The sequence below is a fragment of the Mustela putorius genome, unplaced genomic scaffold (assembly GCF_011764305.1).
Source record: "Mustela putorius furo isolate JIRA1106 unplaced genomic scaffold, ASM1176430v1.1 tig00000421_pilon_pilon_pilon, whole genome shotgun sequence".
Classification (NCBI taxonomy): Eukaryota; Metazoa; Chordata; class Mammalia; order Carnivora; family Mustelidae; genus Mustela; species Mustela putorius.
Genome location: NW_025421375.1, coordinates 13,406,165 through 13,421,873, shown reverse-complemented (window position 1 = coordinate 13,421,873; position 15,709 = coordinate 13,406,165). Strand labels below are relative to the sequence as shown.

The following is a 15,709-nucleotide window of genomic DNA, read 5'->3' as shown; positions in this document are numbered from 1 at the left end:
AAGACATGGGAAGGCCCTCTGACTGTGTCATTAATTGTACAACATAACAGCTGTACCCTATGGTCTTTATTCTTTGATTCTTCGTGTGTTAGACACTACTGCTGCCTCACAGTGGGTCTTTATCTGTTTTGCTAAAAATACATCTCAAAAAATTCCCACAATATTCTGTTACAAAATGTAATGTGTTCTATTGAAAACCGTCTTGAAGGGCGCCTGGGTGGCTCAGTGGGTTAAAGCCTCTGCCTTCGGCTCAGGTCGTGATCCCAGGGTCCTGGGATTGAGCCCCGCATTGGGCTCTCTGCTTGGCGGGGAGCCTGCTTCCCTTCCTCTCTCTGCCTGCCTCTCTGCCTACTTCTGATTTCTGTCAAATAAACAAAATCTTAAAAAAAGAAAAGAAAACCGTCTTGAACCTTAGGAAAATATTTCATTTAACACAAAACAGCTTATATAAACATATACTACCCATTTTTTCCAGAATAACACAAGTGAAAAATACCATACCATTTTAGACATGGTGATCATATGATTTTTCTCATTTAACCTCCTACATCATTTATTATTCTCATCAGAACTGTAGGCTTTATACTTGGGGTAAATTTTATCCACTTGTATTTCAGGTCATTCTCTGTGTAGAGAGTTGCACTTTTTCTAGCACTATGTTTGGCTTTTTGCCAGATCTTTTACTAAGCTCTCCCACTTTGTTGTTCTCTGGAAAATGGGGTTTACAGAGAAGGTAACAATGTGCTATCTTGTCACAGCATGGCAGTGACAATGTGGGGACAGCCTATGTAGGAAAAGGGAGAGGTTTGCTAAATCTAGATTTATGTATAATCTTTACAAAGCATTCAGAATCATGTGTTGGTAAGTGCCCGGTGTTAATTTTTTATAAACACGATCTCAAGGCTTCGTTTTGAGAACCGCTGTGGGTAATGTCATGGATGCAGTCATTGTGGGTCTGACACGTTGTCTTCTATTCTGTACTGCTTGAAGGTCATAGTTCAAGTGAAAATGCAACTGCCTTCATAGAACTGGTTCTCTGGAGGGTAAAACAAGACCTGAAAGGAAAGGAGTGATCGCTCTGCCCGAGCACATTTTAAATCCCTGTAGTGGGGTTTCAGGGACGCCTCTGCGGCTGGCGGTAGAGTTGGGTCTATGATGGTAGGAACTTTCTTGACCTTTTTCTTCAATTTCCAACAAAAGTTGTAAGTGCGGTGGGGGGGGCGGTTAATGGGGAGGATTAAGTTGCTTTGAATTTTCGACTCCTCTTGATGGATCTAGGGTGACAGGTTTACCAAGGAGTATGGTTTACAGTTGAGCAGTGACCTCCTCAAGGGTCACGTATCTGGTTACGTACATTTCTTTCTCTCCAAATACCGAAAACTATCATTACCTAACACATTTTTTTTAGGTCTCATATATAAATAGATTTTCCTCACAAAGTAAATGTAAACTTTTCAGTGTACTCTGTTAACATAAAGCTTTGGGTCATTTGGCTGTTGGGTAATGTTTGTATTCTAACTGGTGTACTGTGACTGGATTTTAATTCATAACTTATTTTTTTCAGGCAGAGTCCTAGGGATCTTCTGAACACACTAACCTGTGTTCAGTGCCGGACCTGTCTCATTCCTTTGAGGGGTTAGCTCCATCTTTCTTGCTTTCTCATCATGGGGAAGTACCTGACCTGATTCAGTTTGATTACCCTTGAGTACGAATCTTCAGTATTAATGTTGCTAACATGCTACAAAATTACAAAGGTTTCACTGCCAATAGTACAGGAGAGTCAGAGTAATTGATAGGAGGGCCTCTGGCGGGAAGTACGCCTGCTACCTTCTGACGGTTGCTTGTGAGATGCCCTCAAGCGTACGTCGGTTTGGCTGCCTCCGTGTTGTGACTTACAAGTAACCCAGTGATGCCTGAACATGTTTTTCTTGCTGCCCCAGGTACTTCTCAGCCATCTCTCTTGTCATGTACTTGATGTAAAGTAAAACAATACAAATTTTAATCATTATGAATTTAAGTAATATGAATTAAGAAAGACTATTGGGGGGGGGGAAGATGTGTTGCAATGCCACATGCAATGAAGGGATGATCTGCGTTTTCAGGTCCTCCTTACTCAGTTCCACGTACTTTCAAACCAGGGGCTGTCAGGAGTATCTCCACAACATGTGGTAAAAAGCCCAAGGAGCTAGTGCAGATACCTGGACCCGTCAAGGGCTCTTCGCGCGTTTCCGGCTGCTGACTCTGTCTGCTGGCAGCCTTGCGTGTGCGCTCTCCCCTGGAGAATGCCGTTGGGAACAAAGGGCCCTGCTATTGTCTCTGAACACACGAGGTGGATCAAGTGGAAGGAACAGGGAACTTTATGCTCTATGTCAACCGATTTCACACTATCCCAGTTAATAGACTGCCGTTCTGGAGCACCTGGGTGGCTCAGTGGGTTAAAGCCTCTGCCTTTGGCTCAGGTCATGATCCCAGGGTCCTGGGATCCAGCCCACATCGGGCTCTCTGCTCAGCAGGGAGGCTGCTTCCTCCTCTCTCTCTGCCTGCCTCTCTGCCTACTTGTGATCTCTGTCAAAATCTTAAAAAAAAAAAAAAAAAAAAAAAAAAAGACTGCTGTTCTAAGCCCTCAGTGGACACTGGCACACTACTGGGGGCACAGGGCACTGCTACAAGAAAAGGGGCTCACCCGAACACTTCTCGATGTTTCCAGTCCTTCCAGCTGGAGTCCCCACCCACCGCACTATGGGCATCTCACCAACACAGTTGGAGGACAGGAACTTGACATCAGGCATGACCTAGGAGAAACACTCCCAGACAAAAAACAGGTACGCAAGACATTTATTCACTTACTATGAGATCTCATGGCGATGTGTGCCTACCATATAAACTGCAGACTCACAGCTGATCAACAGGGAACTTTACAATGTGCAATACATGGTGTTCTGTTGGTACGAATGTCACATGTCTTCCAAATAGAGCCCTAGGCGTCCTACTCGATTTCTTAAAATACACAAAGCAGTGTCACCAGAGAAACTAAAACTAAATCCCGTTGATTTACCAAACTTGTACTTCTTTAAAGTTCCTTAGATGCACACTGAAGGAGAGTTGAGTCCCCTTTTAGATGGTAGCACTCTGGACTGGACTCTGGACACACTGGCTCTGGACACACATGACAATGGGGTCCAATGAGCAAATGACATTGAAATGGCTTCTACAGTTGAGGAATCGAAGAATCCCTTTTAAATGTTCAACTATGTCCTGATAGAACTAACCTATTTCCCCCACTTTCCTCACCCGTGCCACCAGGGTTGGTGTGACATTTATTAACATCTTTTTTCTATACAGCAAAACATTTTACAGCATTCACTATGAAGGTAAATATCAAAAAAAATCCAGAATGATAATGAGTTAGGCATCATAGTAATTGTACTCACACACCTTCCTGTAAAGTCCATATTTTTAGAAAAATATATTATTGCATATGAAACCACCAACAGGCATTCTGAGTTCAGTACATTCTTACTCAAAACGGTATATACAGTCCTAGTAGAGGCAAAGGGTCCTACAGATTCACACGCACGGGTTTTTGTGGTCTCGTCCCAGACATACGGCAATATATATACATTTGTATATTCTGTGTCCCCTCTCTTGGCAGAGTCTTGCTGGCTTTCTTGGCATCAAAGGTCTGACAGGCTGGGGAAGGGGCAACGTTACGTACAGATGGGTGTGATTTGTTCTAGGCAGCTTCCTCAGCAGAGCAGTCGATCCCGGCGTAGGCGAACTTCTCATAAAGCGTGGTATTCACGTAGGTCTACGAGAGCAAGAGTGGTTTAGAACAGCAGCGTCTAGAACAGTGGTCTAACAGTGTTCTGCCACTGCCAGGGGCAGGAATCATCAGACCCTAGTTTCCTTAACTTGTTTTGATTCAAATACTAGGTACCTGGGGATGTTTTTCTGTCCTCAGTCCCCATGTTGTATTTGCTGGCTTTCTTCCTGAAATGCATCCCTGGCCTTCTGCACCTCAGACTTCACCCTTGTACTCTCCTCAGTCTCTAGGCCATTCTTTCTTGTCCTGGTGTGGTCCCCCCGGAAATGTCCCAGTCTCTCAGGATCGTTCTCAGTCCCCATTTCTCTCTGACCTCACCCACATCTCTGGTTTAATTACCCCTCGGGTGGTGGTAACTTCCCGTCCAGTTCTATAACCTAAATTTGTCTTTTCAACCTCAGATTTGTACAGCCAACCACCTGCTGGACCTTTTTATAGAATTCCTGCCTCTGCGCCCTAGAACCCTGCAGACCAGGCTGTACCAGTTCCCGGCTGTGTGCCCTTGGACACCCCCATCTCTCCTCTTTGTATACATTTCTTCTGCAAAATTCAAGAGTCAGGCTCCATTACTGATGAGGTTCCTTCTAACTCAGAGGTAATTCTATCTGTCCTACCGAGTGACTCTCTCTTTTATGGAAATCTGATTAACTCGGACACTGTAACATCCTCAGAGCTGGGGGCCACATCCTTTATGTCCCTCTGTTGCCTCAGGCTACGCCCAGACCGCCTTGCTGAACTGTATCAGCTATTTCTTTTTAACCACAGGGGACACGTGATGAAGTGTGACTCCAGCGTCTGCCCGGAAGTCCGCGCTCACCTTGCGTTCTTCTAACATCCTGTTCAAGGACACCAGGATCTGGGCAAAGGAGGGCCTCTCGTAGGGCTTCTCCCGCCAGCACTGTCGCATGAGGTCGTACCTGTGAACACAAAGGGTTAAGCAGTGAACTCCGTGACTCTGCGTCAGTCCTGGGCCTGTCCTGCTGTGGGGGCACCGGAGCGAGAGAAGAGAGGGAGCCATTTCACACGTGGGCATCTGCGCTTACGGGGGCAGCACAAAAGTAGAGCACCGGGTTTCTCTCTGGCCTCCCTCCTCGCCCCACTGGTCCCCCTTTCTTCTGTCAGGAAAACTAGTGCCCATCCTGAGTACCATTCCTGCGGGATCTTGGTCTCAGCTCTCCTGATGGGAAAGAACTGACTCCTGCATGCATCTAGGGCAGCATTTCTCTTGGAATGCCACATCTCTCTTGGAATGCCACATCTCTCAAAATGTTAATTCTTTTTTTTAAGACTCCAATTTTCAAGAGTAATTCGCAAGATTCTCACCTATTGCGTCTCCCCCTTAGGGAGTAGCAGAGTCAAAGCTTGAGAAGTCTTGCCCTTACAAACAAAAAAACCTGTGTAACCTGACTTAACCTGGAACTTGCCCCCTGTAAGAGACCATAGAATTCCTTCCCTCTTATATTACCTATTTGCATCTTGTGTGTCCCGGGAACACCGTGTGGAAGCACTGGTCTAAGGCAGTACGCTCCCCAATATGGTCAGAACCACTTGCATTAAAAGGCAGATTCCTGGGACCCACCCTAGACCTAGAGAAGCAATGTCTGACTATGGACCAAAAGATCTCTCTGATGTGAGGAATCTGAGAGGCAGGCTGGGGGACTGTGGAGGGTAGGGAAGGAAAAAATGAAACAAGATGGGATTGAGAGGAAGACAAAACTTAAGAGACTCTTAATCTCACAAAACAAACTGAGGGTTGCTGGGGGGAGGGGGGTAGAGAGAGGCTGGCTGGGTGATGGACACTGGGGAGGGTATGTGCTATGGTGAGTGCTGTGAAGCGTGTAAGCCTGATGATTCACAGACCTGTACCCCTGGGGCAAATAATACATTATATGTTAATTTTTTTTTTTTTTTAAAGCAATGTTGGGTAGGGCTCAAAATTTCACATAGGGAACAAATGTCTAAAAGGAAACTTACAGCCACAGAAGTCTAGCCACCTAGTGTGGTCTAGGTTCATGCCTCTTGTACCAGAGACCTAAGGAATAACACGCTTTCTCAGAAAGTAACTCCGTGTGGATAATAAATTCTTTGCTGAACCTAGCGCCTTGCCCTTTCACATTACGCCCTTCAGGCAGCAGCTCCTTCAGGGAGTTCTGGGAATGGTGGTTTCACAAAAGCTACTCATTCTTCCCTGGGGAATAATTCTGATTCCTGGAAAATGATTCTTGCAGAATCAAGATTCTGTGATTTAAAAAAAAAAAAAAATCCATCTTCCTAACGTCACAGCTCTGAAATCTCTCTCTCCAAAGTTAGCCTCAAGGTTTCATACATTTATTTATGAATTTCAGATCTTTTCTGCATTTGGGGCCTTTCCTCATTTCCACCTTCCTGATATGATTGCCTTAAATTCCTGCTGGATTTCTATGCCGATAAAGCTCTTCATCCCTGCCCACTGCACCATGCTCTGAGTTTAAGGAGCTCCCTACCCTCCTCCTCCGTTTTGGCTGTTTGGGATGGCGACGTGTGTATGAAGCAGACACCCCTTCCATGAGAGTGTGTGTGTTCAAGAAATGCGGGGGAGGTCAAGGTGAAATGGCCCCAGCGCGGAGCCTGACTTACACCTCGTCATCACAGTTCAGGGGCTTCTCCAGTCTGTAGCCCTGGGGCAGCTTCTCGTAGAGCTCTGCACATGTCATCCCGCAGTAGGGGGTGCCACCTGGAAGACAGGAAACCACGTCACCCTCAGGCCCTGCTAGTTGGCACACAGGGTCTCCTGCCCCAAGCCTCTCAAGCAGAGAGACGGGGAGAAAGGGTGTGGCAAGGGTGGTGCCCACCCAGCGTGACCCTCCCTCTGAGCAAACCCACCACACAGCACAGCTGCCCAGATGCCACCAACCGCGTCACAGGGCGGCCATCCCCTCGGTGGAAAGATCCAGTTCAGGGCTCACAGGGCTGTTACTCACAGGGCTATTCTCTTCCCTGAGTCAGCCCACACAACTTGTCTAGCGTCCCAATGAGCGGTATCTTTTCCCTACTTGGGAGTCTGCCGTTAGATTATCCACTTCCTGTTTGATCTGTAATAGTTACTGTCCAATGACAGAAAACTTGCAAAATACAAAAAAGTAGGAAGAGAGCAAGCAATAGTGTGTATCACTCTGGTGTGGTCTTTCCAGGTTTTTCATGGGCAGTATTTACTCAACGGGGGTCCTAGTGTAAGGCAGTTGCTGGGTTTGTTTTCTTTAAAGATTTATTTATTTATTTGACAGACAGAGATCACAAGTAGGCAGAGAGGCAGGCAGAGAGAGAGAGAGGAGGAAGCAGGCTCCCTGCCAAGCAGAGAGCCCGATGTAGGGCTCGATCCCAGGACCCTGAGATCATGACCTGAGCCGAAGGCAGCGGCTTAACCCACTGAGCCACCCAGGTGCCCCAGTTGCTGGGTTTTGACACACATTTTCACAGACTATTAACTGGCCTTCGGAAAGGACTTCTCACGGTGTAGCGTGCCATCTTCAAGCAAACGTGCAATAGTTCTGGGACATCTCTGCGTCCACAGACACAAGCTCTAGTGTAGCTCGCAGACACCAGATTGTTAGTATTAGGTATGACATTAGCTACAGGGCTCTCAAAAAAGAAAGACAGGAATAAGCACAGACAGAAACTTATCAAATTCTATTTCCCAGTCCTAACCGGTGGTGCCATATAAATACAGAAATACGTAAAAATAGCACCGGTGGAATCACACAGCGAGGGGGCCCAGGAGGGCCGGCTCCGAGTGCCTGAAGTCTTGCCGTAGATGAACGTGGACACTCACCTAAGGACACGATCTCCCAGAGCAGCACACCATAGGACCACCTGCAGGGGACACAACGGGGAGTCCAATCACCGACAGACAAGCTGACACCTGCTGACAGGTTAGTTTCCTGCCTCAAAAGTCAGGGTGACGGACATTTTGCAGAAAAGGAAGTGTTAAGCGTGCGCTCTCTGGGACAGGGCCCCGTGGGGGCACGTGCTTCTCCCCTCTTCGGCCAAGGTCAGGATTCTAACAGGGAAACCGCGTTAGAGCCTCCACTCGCTTCCAGCGGAGAGCACGGTGCGGTATCGGGGCGGCAGGGCCAAGTCCGAGCTGACAGACGGGAGTTAAATTCCAGCTCTACCACCTTGGCACTCGCATGACTGGGACAAGTTGCTGAACCGCCTGAGGCCTCTTCGTGTGTTCGGAAAGTGGGGACACCAGCTGCTGCCTCGGCCACAGAGAGGAAGTGAGCGAACACCCCAGAGGCACGTTGCACGCAGGGGAGGACACAAGTACTCGCCAGACCCCCGCCCTTCCCCAGGCAGAAGCTAAACTCCCTGGACAAGTCACCTCAACCCTCGAAGCCTCAGTTTCTCCTGCCGTCATTAAGGTATGGGCCAGGTGGCCGAGGTCTCGCTCCCAACCGTCCCTTCCACCGCCAGCCCGAGACTCGTCCCCGCAGGCTGCGAGCAGAGACACGCTCTGGACCCAGCCTGCCTTCTGTCCCTGCCGCCTCTGACCCCAGCAGCTAGTCTGGGCTGCCCCTCCACCCCCCACCTGTATGCGGAACTCAGTTGGGGATGTGGAGCCACAGGAAACCCCACAAGCCCCTTAACTCTCTGGTGATTGAGAAGTCACCACTTCCCCTTGACAGGCGGAATAAAACCCACAACCTGCCCCCAATGATCTTAGACCATGAGAACAGTCTTTCTGCTCTGAGGCTGCATTTTGTAGACTATTAATTTATTTCCTGGGCTTACGGACTAGCTTTCTTCTACAGAGGAACATCATATTCCTGCCTCTCGTTAAGACTTCTGTCAAATGCTTACTTTCCTGGGGGAAAAGAAACCCTTCAAAATAAAAGGCGTACTCACACATCACTGTTGGTTGTATACACACTGTAATTTAGTGACTCGATCGCCATCCAGCGCACCGGGAGCCTTCCCTGGAGAGAACAAAGTGAGATGCCACTTAGTCAAGACAGGGCCCTTGCCCAAGGCATGTAACTTGCCTGGAGCTCTGCTTCACCCAAGCCCACGGGCAACTCTACTTGGAATTCCCAGACATATGGGGTGGTAGAATCAGGAATTGCTGTTTGTGTACATGCCATGCACAAGAGCATTCTCAAATTCGAAGACAGGCAAAGATTAAGCCCTGCTTACTTCAAGGAGTCCCTACAGGAGTTTTATATAAAGAAGAAGAATTGTAAGCATGGGCATGTGTATGTGTGGACGGCTGTGTGCCCTCTTGGTGAGCATTTCATTTATTCACTTTGTGGCTCTCAGAGGCTTGAAAGGCGAGGGAGGCAGAGAAACCAGGAATTAAACTGTAAGTTGGGAAAGGCTCAGGCAATGTCACGTGACCAACTGTGCTTGGAGGAGATGGGGCAGACTTTCAGACAAGGTGACCTCGGATTTGGGTCCTGTAAGATGTGTAGGTTCAGCAGGTGGCCTGGGGAGAAGAACATTTCAGACCAAAGGGAACAGGGCACATGCACATCAGTGGAGGAAGAAATAATTTCCTGTCAGTGCAGTTTTCACTGGGTTTGGAGTGTCATGAGGGACACTCATCTTTGGGGGCCTGGCCCTGACTCCATCCAGATTGTCCCCATTTCTTTAAGTCCAACCTGGCAAAAAGGAATGTGGACTGGACGCTGGGAAGTTTGACTTCTAGGTGTTAGTCCTAGTTTTACGTGATTTGGGGGCTGCCTTCCTAAAGACCCACCCAGAGAATCTCATGGGCCCTCCTGAGAGATGGCTGCCTCCCTTCCAGGGTTTTGTCCAAGCTCCAACAGTGGTGTTTCAGCCCACAGTAGCCAAGAAGTGGGGCAACAGCCAGCACTATGTGTGTGTGTGTGGGGGGGGTCTTTTCAGCCCCCCTGAAACAGGAGCAGATATTCTCCCAGACCAACCATCCTGAGACCAGCTGTGCCCTGGACCGCAAAAACTATTCCTGAACATGCCCTTGTCTCCTAGATCTTTGTGAAGTAGTGATATTCTGAAGCTCTTTCTGATCGTAAGTCCTGATTGCTACCTTACAGGTCAGTTACAAAACTGTCTCTTCTTAAACCCACTTCTTCAATGTATCCTCAACATTCATACCTCCCTCCACTCCATGCCCACCACTCCCCACCGCCGATCTCTTATCCTAGCTGCTTCTTCCCCTCCACAGGAATGGAAGGTGTCATCGACATTTTCTGTCTTGTCTTTGCTTCTAGGTACCTGCTAGCTTCTGATCTCACACCTCCCAATGACTAATTTCCACGTTCACTTTTTTATTTTTCTCATTTGACATCTTTTGGATCTTTCCACTTCCACCTGTTCCCCTTGCGCTCTCTCCATGATTTAGGCCACCATCACCTCTTACCTGAGGACAACCTCTTAACTGACCTTCCTGCTTCAGAGTTTACGCCCTAAGGATCAGTCCTCCTCACCATGGCCAGACCGACTCGAAATGGCAAATCCAGCCACATGGTTCCTTTTCTTAAAGTTCTTCAATGTCCCTTATGGTCCCAAGATCTCAAGTCCCTAACTGAATCCAAAATGTTTTAGCTGGAAATCAAGAATCTACAAGAAGACGTTATAACCCCTTCCTCCTGCCACCCTAAATTTTAACTCTCTTTCTTTGCATTACATTCCAGCCACACTAACTTGCGTGACCTGAATGTTTGCCTCTAAGTTTTTATATAGAATGTACCCTCCAGGTGATCCAATTCATTCCTGTGTCTCCAATATCTAGTTAACATTTGTAAAACCCAGGAGCTGGCCTCCTCCAGGGAGCCCTCATGACTCCACACGGGCTCAGTTCAGTGTGTGTTCCTCCTCTGTGCCCTCCTGGCCCTTGGCACTCACCAACTGTTAACAATCGTTCATTGTTTGTCCGAGCTCTTTAGAAGTTGAGACTAGCTCAATTTATGTTACCCCAAAACCTAGCACAGGCATGAAACATTGTAGTCATAAATAAATCGATGATGAGGGGATGGATCTATCCATGATAATAAAAAGCCCCAAATCACTTAGTATGTTGGCTTCCAGCACTTCCAATATTAGCATCACCTGGGGGACTTAAAAAAACAGAAACTGATGTAGGAACCTCATCCCAAGGCAGCTGAATCATAGTATCTCAGCCATAGGACTCCGCATCTGTACTTTTTGAAAGCTTCCCAGAAATTCTGGAGTGCAAGGAGTGGAAAATCATGGATTTAAACGGTAGGCCAGGGAAGGCAGCCACTCTGCCCTCTGGTGGTCACTCACCACACTACACCCTCTTGCTGGGAGTCGGCTTCTCTCCATTCCCTCATCTTTCCTCAGCCTGGGCTGTCCCTGCGTCATTCCTCCCAGACCCGGTGCTGCCACAACACTTCACCCAGCTGCTAGCAGACAGAATTAAGTTCTGACCTACCTAAGTGTTCTAACCCTCTAAACATTTTCCCCAAACTTTCCAAGGCTGCCGAAATCCCTGCCCTTTATGAAATGCCAAGCAAAGCAGCCTTTTTCTTAGGAATCGGAGGGCAGGATCCAGATAAAATGTGCAGGTTGTGGCGTAAACTGTGTTAGTGCCTCTACCCCATCACCCAGAGCACCACAGCCCCCCAGATGCCAGAGAGAAGCAAGGAGAGGAGCTCTGTGAAGGAGAGCTCAAGCTTCAGGTGGCCCAGGAGGAGCAGGGACAGTGGGAGTAAATGGGTGAGGGGCGGGTCCTGGCTCTTTAAGACAAGCCCAGTCCCTCTGCAGAGAAACATTGCCTGTTTGGGGTCAGGCAAATTCAGAAAAACGGAAAAGAACAAGAGAAAAAAGTATTACACGGAAGCCAGTCCTCAAGGAGGCGACTATGGCTTCTGAAAGCATTGCCATCGATGAGCACCTGGAGTCCCACTGGTTGTGTGTGATGGTCCCTACAGGCCGAAGGGGTCCTACTTCAAACCCCCCATCCAAAAAGGGACTGGAAAGATCCAAAACGGTCATGTTCACCGGGATGGTAACCATATAAAAATATGTATGTTTGTGGAAGGCAATAAGTAAAGGAAAAATAAAAACGGGTCAAGGGGGTGAACAATGGGTCATTTCCTTTTCAAAACATTCTTGAATATTGTTATCTTGTCAGTAACTAAAATAAGTATATTGCGAAAAACAAGAAACAAACAAACAAACAAAAACCTGAATAAGAGGATAAATACAGAAGCTTGAGCCTGGCGAGACACCCTGTTACCCACAAACATAAAGGGACCGTGTGAAAACTGCCATCGTCACAGGGAAGCGGAGCCCGAGCAATGTCCATCAGCCCTCGGGAAGGAGGAGCCGTGCCACTGGGGTAGAGCCACCAAACACATGTGACGACTACAGGATTTGTCAGTGCCAAGGTCCTCACCCTCCCACCCATGTAGGGAAAGCAAGGGCGGCGCCATGTTGACACCCAGCTCTCACGTCCCTGGGCGGGGGGCATTTCTGGGGCGTTATGATTTACACTGGGCCACAAAAGCAGAAGGAGTCCAGCTTCTCTCCTGCTGTGGGAACGTTCTCTGGGATCTTGTACATCAAGATTAAATATCACTATCTGGGAGAGGAGGTATCATCAGGCATACGTGGATTCGATGTGGGCTTGGAGAGACAGTGGAGAACTTGTGATGAAGAGGCTTTAGAAATTGTGAATTTCTCTCCAGGGCCTCCTTGTGATTTAGGAACCTCATTAATTTATTTCCTTTATATTTGGAAAGTATGTTAAATGCCTTTTTTTTTGCCCTTCCTATGCTTGCAGTACATGAATGGGGGTTGAGGGAGCTCCTCAGAGGTTTCGGGGTGAGACACTTAAGGGTCTGGCCTAGAAGCAGACCAGAGCCCCTACACCATGAGACTTGCATATACCATCCCTTGGCCACATGTGATGGTGGCTTTTCACTGGTAAATGTGGAGCCTTCAGGCATTTTGGGAATCAAAACTCTGAAGGGATGTTTTCTGGGCCAGGGCACTAACTCCTGGGGTACACAACCAGGTGCCCGAGTCACCAAAGAATGGAGGTATTCCAAGAGAAGGGCCATCGTGGGAGGGAGGGGCCCTGGGGAGGACATTCTCTGTGTCTGTGCTCTGAACTTACCATCGTCTTTTTCACATACACTTCTTGACCTCGGGACAATCCAAAATCTGCTATTTTGGCTACATAGTTTTCACCAACTAAAATGTTCCTGGCAGCCAGATCCCTGTGGATAAACTGAAATTTTAAAAAACATCATGTATTTTCAGCATTTTTTGCTTGTTCGCTTCATTCTGCTGGCACAGAGCCACTGGGGGCAAGAACTCTGGGAAATAGAGAAGTGAGGAATCCAAGTCCCTTAGACTTCCCCCTCCAAAATCCTCCGTGGGTTCTGCCAAGTGACCTGCCATGTCTTGGGAAGCATTTCATGGGGGAAAAGAAAGAAAGAAAGAAAAAGAAAAAAGAAAGAAAAGAAACCCAAGACACTAAATCTTCCTGTTGCCAGGTAAGTCCTCTGCCCCTGCGCATCGTTTGGACCCAGGAGAAGCTACGATGGGTAAGGGCACCTCACCAAATGCATATGCCGACCTTCACTAAATACAGGTATTGCCAGTGTTCAGCCTTAACCTCTATACAAATAGAACAGTCATGAAGACATGAAAATTCGGGAGATTCTAAGGGGAATAACTGGGGAAGAGGAATTGAAAAATGCATAGATTTAACTCAACTCTAATTCTGGAGAGAATTCTAAAGGAAAGATGTCCAAAGCAAGGTCCTTACAACAAACCTGTTTTTGGCTCAAGTAGTCCATACCCCGGGCCACGTCTGCCGCGAAATGGAGAAGCTGCTGGGAGGACAGCGTGGAGGCGGTGCTGTTGGCGATGGCAAAGGCTGGATCGGTCTCCAGCACTCGGCTCTTGCGCAGGAAGTCCAGGAGGTTTCCATGGGGGGCGTATTCGATGGCCAGGTACAGGTAGCCTGTGGGGAAAGGGAGACACATCACCTTCTCAGCAGCTGTGAAATTTCTGAGATGGGCTATGGTCCTGGGAACTGCTTATAAAACTCGGAATCTGAAAGCAACAAGTCTAGCGGTACCAACCTTGGGAACGCTGGCGACAGGAGGAAGAGAAGTTCCATGCTTCTCCCGTGCTTAAAGGGCACCATGCTTGAACCCGGGGTCCCCTCTCTCCCACACCCCTCCCTCCTGCCGCCAGTGGACTAACATGGAAGCTTCCTGAATGCTTTCACCCTCTCAGTAGGAAGAGCAGAATGAAATGAACGTGTTTCCCTTCAGAAGCTCTAGGACAGCAGGTGCATGTCAGCTTTTTTTTTTTTTTTTTTTTTTTTTTTTTTTTTGTCAATATTGATGGAGAACTAATATGAACCAGGCATGTTATTCCATTTAGTCTCTAACTTTTCTTGAGATTATTTTTTAAAAAGGAAAAGATTCCGTATCCGTGGCAGAAGGACCCACCCCAGGAAACATTCTCTCTCCTGCTTCTACTGCTCCCTGGAAGTTCGTCCTCGGTCAATGTATTGCTGATTAGCTCACTGGTCAGCACAGTCTAATGTCAGAGGCTGCATCTTGCTTAGAGAGATGAGAAAACTCAAACTTTTAGAGACAAATAAAACAATAGATCCTCGAACAAATTATGGTCCATTGTCTTGGTTTTATTCCAAATTGTTTGTTTTAATAAAATTACTTACTTCCATAAAAATGTTGATCTCTAGAGTCAATGAAAAGTAGACTGATTTTACTGTCTTTTAGAGGTAATTTTTTTTGGTATACCATTTTTTAAATTTAAAATGTCAAGTGATTGTAAACTTCAATGCCATTCTAAGACACTGAAATTTTGCCCCCCCCCAAAAAAAGTCTAACACTGTACCCCGTTGTACTGTAAGTCAAGATACACCTCAATGCTTTCTCACTTCCTTGCTGAACTACAAATTTTAAGAGCCAACAAGTTATGGGCTAAGGTGATGATAGAGCAAAAATTTGGAAGATACATATTTTTCTGTTGATGGTGGTTACTATTTTTTTTTTTAACTTTTCATTTACTGTTGTCCCCTGCTGATTACTCTTTTCAGGAAATAGCTCAAAATTAATATCATTACTTCATTATCTAACCTAAGGGACATGATCTGGCTTTCAGAATTACACACTTATTGGATCACAGAATGATATATTGTTTGAAGCCCCAGTATTTTTAGTTTAATAAATTGAGGAAGAGGAAGTAGTCTCTTTTCTATTGTTTCTGTTTGTGCTGCAAAGTCAACAAGAGGTTGTCAAGTTTGTAAATAATTGCTGTGTGGAGCTTTTTTGTGGATGCGAATTTTTCCATGAGAAATTAAGTGAAAGCATTCCTGTAGAACTAGAAACCCAGGTAGCCTGGAGACGTAAACTCATGGAAGTACTCAGTAATATCTGAATTGATAATATAAGTTGAAGGATGCCTGGGTGGCTCCGTGGGTTAAAGCCTCTCCTTCGGCTCAGGTCACGGTCTCAGGGGCCTGGGATCGAGCCCCACATCGGGCTCTCTGCTCAGTGGGGAGGCTGCTTCCTCCTCTCTCTCTGCCTGCTTCTTTGCCTACTTGTGAACTTTGTCTGTGTGTCAAATAAATAAATAAAATCTAAAAAAAAACAATAATATAAGTTAACTTTAAGAGTGTTACATAGGGTAGTTGTAAAGCTCCACCATAATTGTACAAGTAATGGTTTTGGAAAAAAATAAAGCTCAATCAGATATAAGATTATTGTTCTTATTTCATCCTAATCATCACCAATGCTTTCATATTACAGTTGATTATTGGCATTCATGGATTTCACAATCAGAATATCAGTGTCTTGGGTTTGGAGGGAAAAAGGTAAGCAGTTAAGAAGAGCCAAAGCACTTCTCTCTTCCTGATGC

At 46.8% G+C, this 15,709-nt stretch overlaps 1 protein-coding gene across 2 annotated transcripts in view; it reads right to left on the bottom strand.

Moving 5' to 3' along the window:
• Positions 1–2,818: 2,818 nt before the first annotated feature.
• TEK (TEK receptor tyrosine kinase) overlaps positions 2,819–15,709 on the bottom strand; it is a 96,051-nt gene continuing 83,160 nt past the window's right edge. For both annotated transcript variants that reach the window (XM_004761779.3, XM_004761780.3), the window contains exons 17-23: positions 13,588–13,778; positions 12,924–13,037; positions 8,708–8,778; positions 7,632–7,672; positions 6,440–6,536; positions 4,641–4,740; positions 2,819–3,808 (exon numbers count right to left, since the gene is read on the bottom strand). In XM_004761779.3, coding sequence (XP_004761836.1) covers positions 3,734–3,808; positions 4,641–4,740; positions 6,440–6,536; positions 7,632–7,672; positions 8,708–8,778; positions 12,924–13,037; positions 13,588–13,778 — 689 coding nt within the window. In that variant the 3' untranslated portion in view covers positions 2,819–3,733. The remainder of the gene's footprint in view (positions 3,809–4,640; positions 4,741–6,439; positions 6,537–7,631; positions 7,673–8,707; positions 8,779–12,923; positions 13,038–13,587; positions 13,779–15,709) is intronic.